This window comes from Neltuma alba, unplaced genomic scaffold (assembly GCF_004799145.2).
Source record: "Neltuma alba isolate B1F8T4 unplaced genomic scaffold, ASM479914v2 tig00012454_pilon, whole genome shotgun sequence".
In the NCBI taxonomy this organism is placed as follows: Eukaryota; Viridiplantae; Streptophyta; class Magnoliopsida; order Fabales; family Fabaceae; genus Neltuma; species Neltuma alba.
Window position 1 is genome coordinate 1 of NW_021636933.1, and position 12,036 is coordinate 12,036.

At 30.3% G+C, this 12,036-nt stretch overlaps 1 protein-coding gene across 1 annotated transcript; it reads right to left on the bottom strand.

The window, feature by feature from the left end:
* Nucleotides 1-7,383: 7,383 nt before the first annotated feature.
* LOC114727259 (protein MALE DISCOVERER 2-like) lies at nucleotides 7,384-11,769 on the bottom strand. Its single transcript, XM_028913958.1, has 13 exons — nucleotides 11,395-11,769; nucleotides 11,166-11,298; nucleotides 10,933-11,004; nucleotides 10,555-10,698; nucleotides 10,389-10,477; nucleotides 10,335-10,362; nucleotides 9,824-9,925; nucleotides 9,664-9,722; nucleotides 9,123-9,581; nucleotides 8,581-8,771; nucleotides 8,314-8,446; nucleotides 8,059-8,216; nucleotides 7,384-7,884 (listed from the first exon to the last, which is right to left on the bottom strand). Exons 1-13 carry the CDS (start codon nucleotides 11,492-11,494, stop codon nucleotides 7,447-7,449), a joined length of 2,106 nt encoding a protein of 701 aa, XP_028769791.1. The 5' UTR covers nucleotides 11,495-11,769; the 3' UTR covers nucleotides 7,384-7,446.
* Between the last annotated feature and the right edge of the window lie 267 nt (nucleotides 11,770-12,036).

Consider the following 12,036-nt stretch of genomic DNA (forward strand, 5'->3'; position numbering starts at 1 on the left):
TTTGATTAGATTAAGAAAGTTAGGTAAGTTAGTTGATTATAAAAAAAGTGACACGTTTTTCCTAAAACACCATAATCATTTTTCTTAATACCCCTTCTCCTTCTTCTACTTGATTATGTTGAAAGAGTATCTATATGGATAATTTAGAGAAAGTTAATAAATATAAAAAATGGGTCTTATATTTAGGACTAAAACTAACTCAAGAATTGGGTCTATATTAAGGACGAAGGAGTATTATTCAAAAAGAAGCTAATGGAGACACGGCAAATAAGGTCGAAAAAGGAGAGAAAGACACGCCTGCATCAATAGGCATGTTTGGTTATCTTAAAGAATTTTGAATATGTAATTATGATATAAATATAATTATTGTAAAGGATATATTTTAGAATATATTTTTGCGATGGAATTTCCTAAGCAACTTTTCTTGAGACTTCTCATTCAAATTTGAGGAACTTCTATCCATAACAAGTAGAATGTCCAAACTATCAACGATTATCGATTCAATATTGTGAAGTAGAAATTTTTTTTTTAAAAAAAAGTCTCATGTTATGCGCAAGAAAAAGATCACAGAAGATTGAAGAGGACAATTTCAAGTTTATTTCCTAAATAAGCAACAACTATTTTGTACATATCATTGTTGGATAGGTTTCTAAATTTAGACGAACTTTTAATGAGACTTCTGGAGCAGATGATGATGTTCGCATAGAATGAAGCTATGGTTTGACCGCTTTGATGATGTTAGTATGTTGCACAAAATTTAAAACTACAGGTGGCATGTACATGACTTGTGCATAATGCAAGTTGCTCAAATATTATTATACTCCTCTTAATTATCGTTAATATAGAACTTAATTAGTAAGTTTTGTTGATTCTATATGTAAATCCTATTTCATATGTTTATCAATTTTTTTTAAAATTAACTCTATTGATATCTCTCAACAATAACCAAGTAGAAGAGCGATGAAAAAATTAAAAATAATGCTTATGATGTTTAAAAATAACATGTTATATGAATTAGTTTAACTAACATCCTTAATTTATTCAACTTAGTTAATTAGGTCATATGTTAAGGACCAGAGAAGTACATTATTGGGTCCTAATATAATATTTAATTTATTTTTTAATTATAAATTGCACTGCAAACTATATCTTATATTTAAAATTGAAAGTAATATTTTTTTTGATCTGAAAAAAAACTGACAGTAATATTATTTATTTAAAAAATTGTATAGAATCCCACCTTACAAACTGACTTGCCTTCCTTCAAGGTGTTTCATTTGTTCCCCACCCAAAAAAACATATTCCTACCCCATTTATTTTTTTAAACACAAAGCATATACATATTTAAATTATATTTTTTTCTATATTGTTTTAAGAATATATTATTTCTTCTGTTACTAATAAAGAAATATTAAAAATTGATATTTATATTACGCAAAAAATTTCCCACTATTTGTTGGTCCATCATTGTGTGGAAAACTATTTAGTTATTTGTTTTCATCCTTAACAAATTTATTTTCACTAATGAATTTGATAGCAAAATATAATAATATAAAAAAAACAATTGGCTTAATTTACTTGTTCCACTTGGATTCTATTGGTGGAATGAAGTGCGAAATGCATGTCGTGAAAGATACTCCCATTCAAACATATTTCAAAAATATCAATTTCACAAATATTGTATGATAGATGTAGTATTTAAACAGTAGCAAGAAGATTCTCATTCACTGAAAGATTATATTGAAAAAATACGCAATTAAAAGAAGTTGATAAACTTGATAATTTGTTTCTAAATTTTCTGTACGATGTTATAGGCACATATCTTCCTAATGGAAGATGATGCTCTTTAAATGTGTTTTATTTTATTTAAAGATCTAACTGAAATAGAAAAAATATTTTTTCTAAGATCTAAATAATAAAAATGAGTTTGTATCTATTATGCCACCTAAAATCAAAACTTCAAAACAGTTTTTATTATGTATAACTTCATTGTTAATTATGAATAGATACTAAAAAGGAACACATAATTAAAGAACAATAGAATTTTATAAAGCTCATACATTGATATAACATTGTGAAAGAAAACAATTGAGAAATATAGCAGAGATTATGGAGTACACAAACTTAATTAGTCTCGAAAGAGACAATATTTCCAGTTCAATCCACCAAAGCGGAGAAAGTCTTGAAGCTGCTTTTTCAGATGATATATTAGTGACTGCTCTTAGTTTCGAAATATCTTTCATTGCCTTGATATTGTATTACTTTTCATCTATATTTGGATGGAAAAATTTGTGGCCATCTTTCCAAAATAATCAGTGTAATAGAATAATCTATAGATTCTCTACCAAACATGGTTTTTAGTCGGCTCCCCTTCCATTTCTTTTCCACTCTTTTCACCCTTCTCCCAAACTTGGCCTAAATATAAGAACATTTGTTCAAATAATTTAGCACTAACTAATGATCTTAAATGAATTTCATGGAATAAAATGCTTTGTATTCTGTCAATATTAACACACACAATTATCAATATCAATATTATAAATACAGTGTTGCAGATATAATATTTAAAAAATTGAGATTGCTTGTACCCATTTTAAAAGATTAAATTAAAAAACTGTGTATTTTTGAAAAGGCGGTTGCAATATCCCAATAATTTATTTTTAATTTTTCTGCACAATGTTACATATGCAGAAAAATTAATTATTTAAAAAGCTGATTGATAAAAAAAAATCTCACTTGTAAAATTTGAAAAATAAAAGTGAATTTGCAGCTAGCATGTCAAACCAAAACGTTAAGAACAATTGTTATATATACATCAAAGTAACACAGAATATCGTACTGAAAAGACCATGGGTCATTGTTAATTAGAAAGACACGATAAAAAGTAACACAGAATAAAAAGACGGGTAGCTTATGGACGATTGAATTTTTAGGATCCGTTTAGAATAGTTTATAAAGTAGTTTTTCAATGGTAATTTATAGAATACGAAATAAATAAATAAGATGAGTTTTGTCTCGATTTACATAAAACATGCTTATAAATACTTTCAATCATAATGACAAACAAAGCCTTAATACAATTGAATACTTTTCTTTGTATTTCAAAAAGTGAAAAAGAAGTACAAATAAGGTCGGAAAAAAATGTGTATTCCAAAAAGAAGTACAGAGACACGACAAATAAGGTCGAAAAAGGGGAGATAGAACGGACAAGTATGTTTGTTTCTTGTTTTCTCACCAACACACAGTTCTTAAATCGGCGGTCTTTGCAGCCTATTGCGATTTGGAGACGAACCCAAAATCCATGCATATCAATAAATTGTCCCATTTGAAATTTGAATATAAATTGTAAATGTGAAAAAAATGGTTAGGAAAAAATAAAAAAACTTAGTTGAAAATTTTATAAAATCAAACTGAAAATTTTATTTAAAATTAATATTAATGCACATATTAATAATTTTTTCATAATAATTTTAATATAATTCTTTTGACCAACAAAATTAGCATATTATGCTAACACTACCAATAATAGAGTAGACTCTATCTCTCACTTGTAACAGATTGTCGTATACTGCTTCCAATTCTTATTATCAATTTTAAATAATTAATTTAAAAATAATAAATAATTAGTTAAAATTAATTAAAAATAATAAATAAATTAAAAATATAGTTTTGTTTTTAAATATGTTTTTATAATAAATGAAAAAAGATGAAAGAGAATGTATTAAAAACATGATGAGAGAGAAATAATTAAAGATAACATTAAAAAAATGCATCAAATGGTGAGATAAATTTAAACTGAAACTTATAAAATGGACCATCCTTCTTCCCATATTTAAAGTTTATAAATAGGACTAGAAGGGTACAAGAATGGATTAAATTAACAATTTTTTTAATTTTACCCATATTAAAGTTTCTCTCTCTATATTTACCAATCATTTTCATATCTCTATCTTATTTCTCTCTTTTCATGAGAATTAATAAGGATAAAATTTAAAAAAGACTACCTCCTCCTAATTATAAGACCCAATTGACTTATTTGAAGAGATTAAGGAAGTAAGTTGAGTTAGTTATTTGTAATAAAAAGTGTTGTCATTCCTAAAATATCCTGCTAAATAAGTATATTGGCTAGAACTATTATTATTAGGAGGATTATCTTGAAAAAAAATGTATAATATGAGAGACAAAATGGATTGGGGTCTTATAATTAGGACCAAATAAAAAGTCAAACGGGTCTTATAATAAGGACCAGAGGTAGTATTAAATATAGTAAAAATAACTTAGATTTACGATCAAAACTTCTCCCTTTAAATGACTTATATTGAGAACCAAGAGTGACATTCATTATTAATAATATACCTCCTCTCATTACTAATTTCAAATTTAAAATAAAAATCCTGACATTATTTAGTTTCAAATATTTCTTTATTGCCTTGCCACCTGTAAAGTTTAAGAAAAAGAGAGAGAACAAAAAACTTATTTAACGATTATTGGCCAATGGACATACGTATTAAATTATCATGAAAAAAGTTATTCAATCTGTACATTAATATTATTTTTTTTTAAAAATTTCAGTTTGATTTTATAAAATTTTCAACTAAGTTTTTTTTATTTTTTCCTGACCAGATTTTTTTTCGTTTACAATTTACTACCTCTGCTCTAATTGTAAGAAATAATTGACTAATTTGAGGAATATTAAGAAAAAAGTTAAGTTAGTTATTTGTAATAAATAATATTTTTTTTCTAAAATATCCTTGCTAATTAAGTGTGTTGGCTAGAACTATCATTGTTAGAAGGACTATCTTAAAAATATATATAAATATAAAAATAAAGTGAATTGGGGTCTTATATTTGAGATCAAAATAAAATTAAACATGATCTTATATTAAGTGCCGGAGGTAGTATAATTTAAATGGGACAATTTATATGAATTTTGGGCTCGTCTCCACCTCACTGGGGGTCACCAAGACTGTCAAGTTAAACACAATGTTTATTTTTACTGAAAAAAAAAAACACAATGTTTATTGGCTAGAAAACAAATACCAACAATTCATTCGCATGGAAAACGCTGTCGTTTCAAGGAGCGGGCGGGCGGTAAGGGACTCAAAGCAGAGAGAAGCCGGGTATAAAGGGCATGTTTGAGATTATCTTTAAGAGTTTTGAACATATAATTATGATATAAATATAATTATTGTAAAGGATCAATTTTTAGAATCTATTTTTGCAATGGAATTTCCTAAGCAACTTTTCTTGAGATTTCTCATTTTTGAGGAACTCCTATCCATAAAAGTAGAATGTCCAAACCAGCCATCATCGACTATCTATTCAATATTGTGAAGTAGAGATATTTAAAAAGAAAGTCTCATATTTATATACAAAAAAAAGATCACAGTAGATTGAAGAGCACAATTTCAATTCTTAAGTTTATTTCCAAAATAAGCAACAACTATTTTGTACAAATCATTGTTGAATAGGTTTCTAAATTTAGACGAAATTTTAATGAGACTTCAGGAGCAGATGATGATCTTCTTATGCTTGCGATTCCCTTCTAAAAATTGACTCTAAAAAATATTTTCAATATTTTTGGCACCATTTTTAGTTTCTTCACCAAATCTCACACATCTCCGTATGAAATGAGTTATGGTTGACCGCTTTGATAACGTCACACAAAATTTAAAAGGGTTAAGATGTAATTTTAGCAATCAAGTTTACTCTAAGGGCACCATGAAGTAGATTGGTGCAGAAAGTATATATGAAAGTTGTCAAAATAGGGATGGACGAATTTAGTTTTAGGGTGCATTTGTAATAACAAAGCTAACAATTAGGTATTGGACATCATAAAATTTATTTTGGTACAAACATATACATGAACTTTTAAAAGGGGTAAAATAACAAAATTCATAAACTCCTATAAAATATTGGTTAACTTTATTATTTTGGGTCTCACCATATGGCACATTTCCCCCCCACTCTCTTTCTCCTTACTACCATGTCATTTTCTTAGTTTCTAAGCCTTTTATATGTATCTACCCATTTGTCAACCATAAAATCTGTCTTACCCTTTGCCATACAGCAAGAGAGAGTTAAGAGAGAGAAAGAGTGACTTGATGTTGACAAATGGGTAAATACATATAAAAAGACATGGCAAAGAGAGTGTGTGTTGAGTGTAATGAGAGAAAGATGTAAGGACTTGGAAGTGGGAATGAGTGGAGGAAAAACATGGCATTTGGTGGAATCTAAAAGAATAAAGTTAATAAACGATTATGAAAAAATTGACAAAATTGCCCTTTAAAAAATTTATGCATATTTTTCTACTCAAGTAAACTTTACGGTATCTCATACACTTTCTGTTAAAAACACACTAAAAACTGATTTCATGGGTCCCACTAATGGTAAAGCAATGAAAGCTAACGTGTGGTTCTAGATGCCCTCTTTTAACAACTTCATGCATATTTTTACACTCAAGTAAGCTTTATGGTGCCTATTGTTTTTTGTGATAAACTTAGTTGCTAAAATTGCACTTTATTCCAAATTTAAAACTATAGATAGCATGTACATGACTTGTGCATAATACAAGTTGCTCAAATATCATCATATATTATTTGATCTTAAATATAATATTTAACTTAGTTTGTATTTTAAATTGTATTAGAAATGAGATCTATATTTATGATCGAAAGTAATATTATCTATTAAAAAAGTTGTATAAATCCCCTTATAAATTGACTTGCCTCCCTTCAAGATGTTTCATCTGTTCCCCACCCAAAAGAATATGCCTACCCCATTTATTTTTTTAAACACAAAACATATACATATTTAAATTATAATTTTTGCTACATGATTTAAGAATATATTATTTCTTTGTTACTAAAAAGAAAATATTAAAACCTGATATTTATATTAGACCCAAAATTCCCACTATTTGTTGGTCCATCATTGCGTGGAAAAGTATTTAGTTATTTGTTTTCATCCTTAACAAATTTATTTTCACCAACTAATTTGATAGAAAAATATAATAACATAAAAAACAATTGGCATAATTTACTTCTTCCACTTGGATTCTATAGAAAAAAAATTATGAAATGCATGTGGTGTGATGAAGTGCGAAATGCGTGTCATGAAATATGGTAATTATCAATTTCACAAATATAGTATGATAGATGTAGTATTTAAACAACCATGAGGAGATGCCTATTCATTGAAAGATTATATTAAAAAATTACTTATTTAAAAAAGGTCGATAAACCTGATAATTTGCTTTTAAATTTTCAGCACAATGTTATATGCAGCGACCTTCCTGATGGAAGATGATGCTCCTTAAATGTGTTTTGACAATAAAAAGGAACACATAATTAAAGAACAAAAAATTTTTGCAAAGCTCATACATTGATATAACATTGTGAAGGAAAACAATTTAAAAAATGTATGAGAGTTATAGAATACACAAACTTAATTGGCCTCAAGAGACAATATTTCCAGTTCAGCCCACCAAAGAGGAGAAAGTCTCGGAACCGCTTGTTCAGGTGATATATTAATGACTGCTCTCAATTTGGAAACTACATCCTTCATTGGAGGTCTGAACCTTGCATCTGTTTGGATGCAATCTTGTATTACTTCACAGATCACATCAAGTTGATCCTTTTCGTATGATTGGAGAATAGGATCGATCATATAATTGATGCTTCTGTTGTTTTTGATGTGATCGGCGGCCAATTCGGTGAGATGACCATGTTCTTCAGAGTAAGGGAGCTTTCCAGAAATTATTTCAAGCAACACCATTCCAAAATTATAAACATTTGTTTCAGGATTTGCTTTGGGTGGCAACTGAGAATGGCTAGATCCTTTTTCTTCTAGTATGGATGGGTTGTCAAAACTCATATATGCTATCTGATTATGAAAATGAAAATCTGTTACTCAATATTATGATAGAAAATAAGAAAAGAATTAAGCAATGTTCACTGTCAACTCAAAGGAATTAATATGGTAATGATAAGAAAATATTTGTACACAACTTATATTTTCATTAGAATCTTTGATTATAAAAGCAGAAATGGTTAATACCTTGGCAGCAAAGTCATCTGTTAAATAAATGGAAGATGAACTAAGATCGGAATGAGATACTGGTGGATTTAGATCATGGTGCATGTACTGCAAACAATAAGCAATTCCCATAACAATCCTCGTCCTTGCACTCCAATCAAGATATTCATCTTCCTTAACTGAAAAAAATATATATATATAATTAAGATTTTCAGTTGTGAGAACATATAATTTACTCAGATTTGTTCTATGCACAGTAACAACTAAAGAGATTACCATGGAGATGCTCAAACAAGGAACCATTAGGAGCATACTCAAAAATCATCATCCTTGTGAATGGTTCTTCTTCCTCACAGAAACCAATAAGATTTATGAAGTTCTTATGATTCACACGAGACAATGTACTAATCTGAAGGTTTTTAGGAAAAAAAAAAATAATAATTAGTTAAAAGAGTTTGATAATGAGTGGTTCTCCATTCAGTTATATCAGAATTTTCAGTTTTTTTTTTTTGGGCGTTCTCGTAAGCTTTAAAAGCAACCAACCGTTTTCCTGTAGAACATCTCTGCATTCTTTGACCATTCTTTAGAAGAAGTGACATTAGTAGAAACAACAGCAATCTCAACTCCACTCGACAGTGTTCCTTTGTATATGGCGTAATAATCAAAATTATCAATAATATTGCTGAAATCCTCACAGGCTGTCTCCAGCTCTGGTCGATTCAGTTTGGGAACCCCTACATTTAACATCAATTACAAGACATCAATAAGCAAATTAAAGAGTGATGAAAGCACAGGCTTAATTAATTTTTTATACTGAACACTTCAAACAGCACTAGAATAAGTCAATTTCCTCTCTGCATGATTACCAAAAAAAGGAAAGCAATTCTTCCTAAAAATGCTACCGTTTAAATAAGAAAGATGAAGAAAGCACAAATTAAAAGGGTTAGTCTGCACACAGAGAAGTAGTTTAGGAATGTAGTGATTTTAACTTTTTGGTCAATTCTATAACAATTTAATTTCATAACTGAAACAACATCATTTGGCAGCAAGAAATTGTAGTTTGCATCCACTTATTAAAATATTACCTGTTACAAACGCCTTTTGTAATTGTCCACTTATCCCTGTTTTCCAAGGGCTTATTGTTTTGGCTGCTCGCGCTCGCCACAAACAGAATATAGTCACAGCAATAATGACCAACACAACCACAAATGAAATGATAATAATTATATAAAGCCACAAATTTCCAGAAGTGCCTTTAGTTGAATGCTCTTGTTTCCAAGTAGAAGTTTGGTCTTGATTTGGTGTATTAGGTGGGGAATTAGCAGTTGGAGGCGGTGCAGGAGATAGATTTTGTTGCTTGGCATGTGGCACAGCCGGGAAAGCTCCACTACTCAAGGTTGCTGGAAGAGAAACAATTGGTTTGGTAGGACCAACACTGACAGGTGCAGCTGCAGCTGCGAGGTTACTAGATTGATCAAGTAACCTGCGACGTACGGAATTGATGAGGGTTGTTATAGTTTGGGCAACCACAGGCTCATGAAAATCTACATGAATCAAGGCATGTTCATTGGTCATAAATATTGCAATGGCTAACAGGTCAAAATTCATAGAACAATATTCACTGACCATGTTGATTGTGATAGAAATTCACTTGACAAAGATCAAGAGCTTTATCCAGCTTCAACCTTCAAAGAAGCAAACATATTCAGTCATCAGAACATAATAAAAGGCGTAATATATATGCCAACATAGTGAAAATAAGATGAGGCAGAAGTTATCTACGCACAGTGGCAGCACCAAAGCATTGAAGTATTTCACAAGTTCTCCTTTAATTTGAATAACTCTAGAAACAGCCTTGTTTAACAGTATAAAATTTCTCTGCCATACACTGTTCATGCCATGCATTTAAAGTTAGAAAAACAGAGTTCATAATTATACATAAACTGAATATCTGAACTAACCTATAAGACATAGGTTCTAATTAATTAAGGACGTGATTATAGAAAGCACCAATATTCTTCATCGTTCATATATTCTGCATGACTGATCTATGACAACTAAATAAAGGCACCCTACTTTTTCAAGTTAAACAGTGGGCATTTTATGCCAGTGGGAAGATGTTATCAGAATACAGGATAGAGCTAACACCATCAAGAATTTATGTGACATTCCAATTTACAAAACAACAATATTTGCAGAGAGAAAATTTGTCATACTCTCAAGATTTAAGTGGCAAAAGAAAAACAAGATGGAAATAAAAATTAGTTAATTATAAGAAATATGAGAGCTATGCTTACCCATTTCCAAATTTTCTATGCAAGCCACAAAAACAGATGTTATAGATGAAGTACACTTGTCGACAAATAACCATTTAGAGGGTAAATTGGACTTTTCAACATCCTGACAAACATTGACTTCAATTTTATTGCCGCAAAGCAACCTGCAGCAAAATGGTAGTTTCTTCTAAGTAACCAAAAATCTATCAAAGCATGCTAATTAAATATATAGTTAACTTACAAGTGTTTCAGTTCTGATAAGCTGCTAACTTCCACTGGAATAGTTCCAGTAAAGTTATTGCTCCTCAAATCCAATAACTCCAGTTTGGCTAAAGCTCCAAGTCCCTTGGGAACGGTTCCAGAGAAATTGTTCTTACACAACACACTAATTTGAAGAAGTGAAGGAAGATTACCATAAAGTCATTGGAGAAAGGTAATTGGATAAAACAACTGCATGATAGTAATATGTTTTGATAGCAGATGAACAACTAAACTAGTACAACAAAGACTAATTCTAGCGGAAAATGTCAATTCTCCATCTTACATGGCATTCTAACTTTCATCCGAACATTATTTTGTTGAAGAACACCTAAAGAGAAACATGTTGAACAACACTTACAGAGATTTTAAGTGACTAAGCTTCCCAAGCTCTGGGGCCAATGTCCCTTCCAAAGATAAGGAGTTTAAGTCTCTACAAAAAATAAGAAGAAGAAATATCCTGTAAGCATTTAGTAAGTGCTATATAAATCTTGAAAGAAGAATTGTGTTGGACAGGATAAGTATTTGTCTTTCCGTAAAGTAGTGGTTGTACTTTGGCGGACTGTGTCTGAGGAAAAGTAAAGAGAAACTTACAGAATTTGAACTTTACTGTCAATGCAATGAACACCCAACCATTTGCAAGGGTCACCGTCATTTGGATTCCAATTCACCAAAGCTCCATAAGGATCACATGTTATTCTATCTCGAAAATCCAACAAGGCTAACCCTGCATTTTCATTGAGATTGTTCATCTAGGTACAAGAAATGGCTTACACATCAAAACAGAAGAAGAAGAAGAAGAAAGAAAAATTATTGGAATCACCTTCGCTGTTCAGCGACCAACACACTCGAATTTCCCACAAAGAAATCAAGGCAATATATATTTTGAACCATAATCCAAACTGGTTCCATCCAACCCCCATTGCTTTATGAAGCCAATGCCAGAGTGATTAAAATACAAAAATTGCCAGGTTTTATGTTTTCTGTGCAGAAAAACAAACCCTTAATCTTCAATATACTCAGCTTCGCAACACGCAGAAAAACTTTCGCTAGCTGACAAATGAAGATGAAAAGCAATGGAATGAAAGCACTGGGTTCCGAACATCGAATCAGGGTCTCTCATTTTTTGTAATTTAATCTCTCGTCTACAACCTCTTGCTCAACATAGCCATAAACAAGCTCAGTATCTTCCCTTCAATAATCCTCAGCAATAATGGTTGGATTGAACCCTGAAAGGAAAAAAAAATAATGAATGAGGAATAACCTAACATGCAAGCAAGCTTGCTTCTCAGGCATTTAAAAAAGGAGAGGAAAAAAAAGGAATAAAGAACCAAATGCACTAAAGTAGCAATTCACAGAAAGAGAGAGAGAATGTACCTTGCAGAAGGGAGAAAATGAAAGAGTGAGCAGGAAAATGAATGGCCTTCAACAATGTTTCATGACGCAGAGGAAGAAAACGAACTGC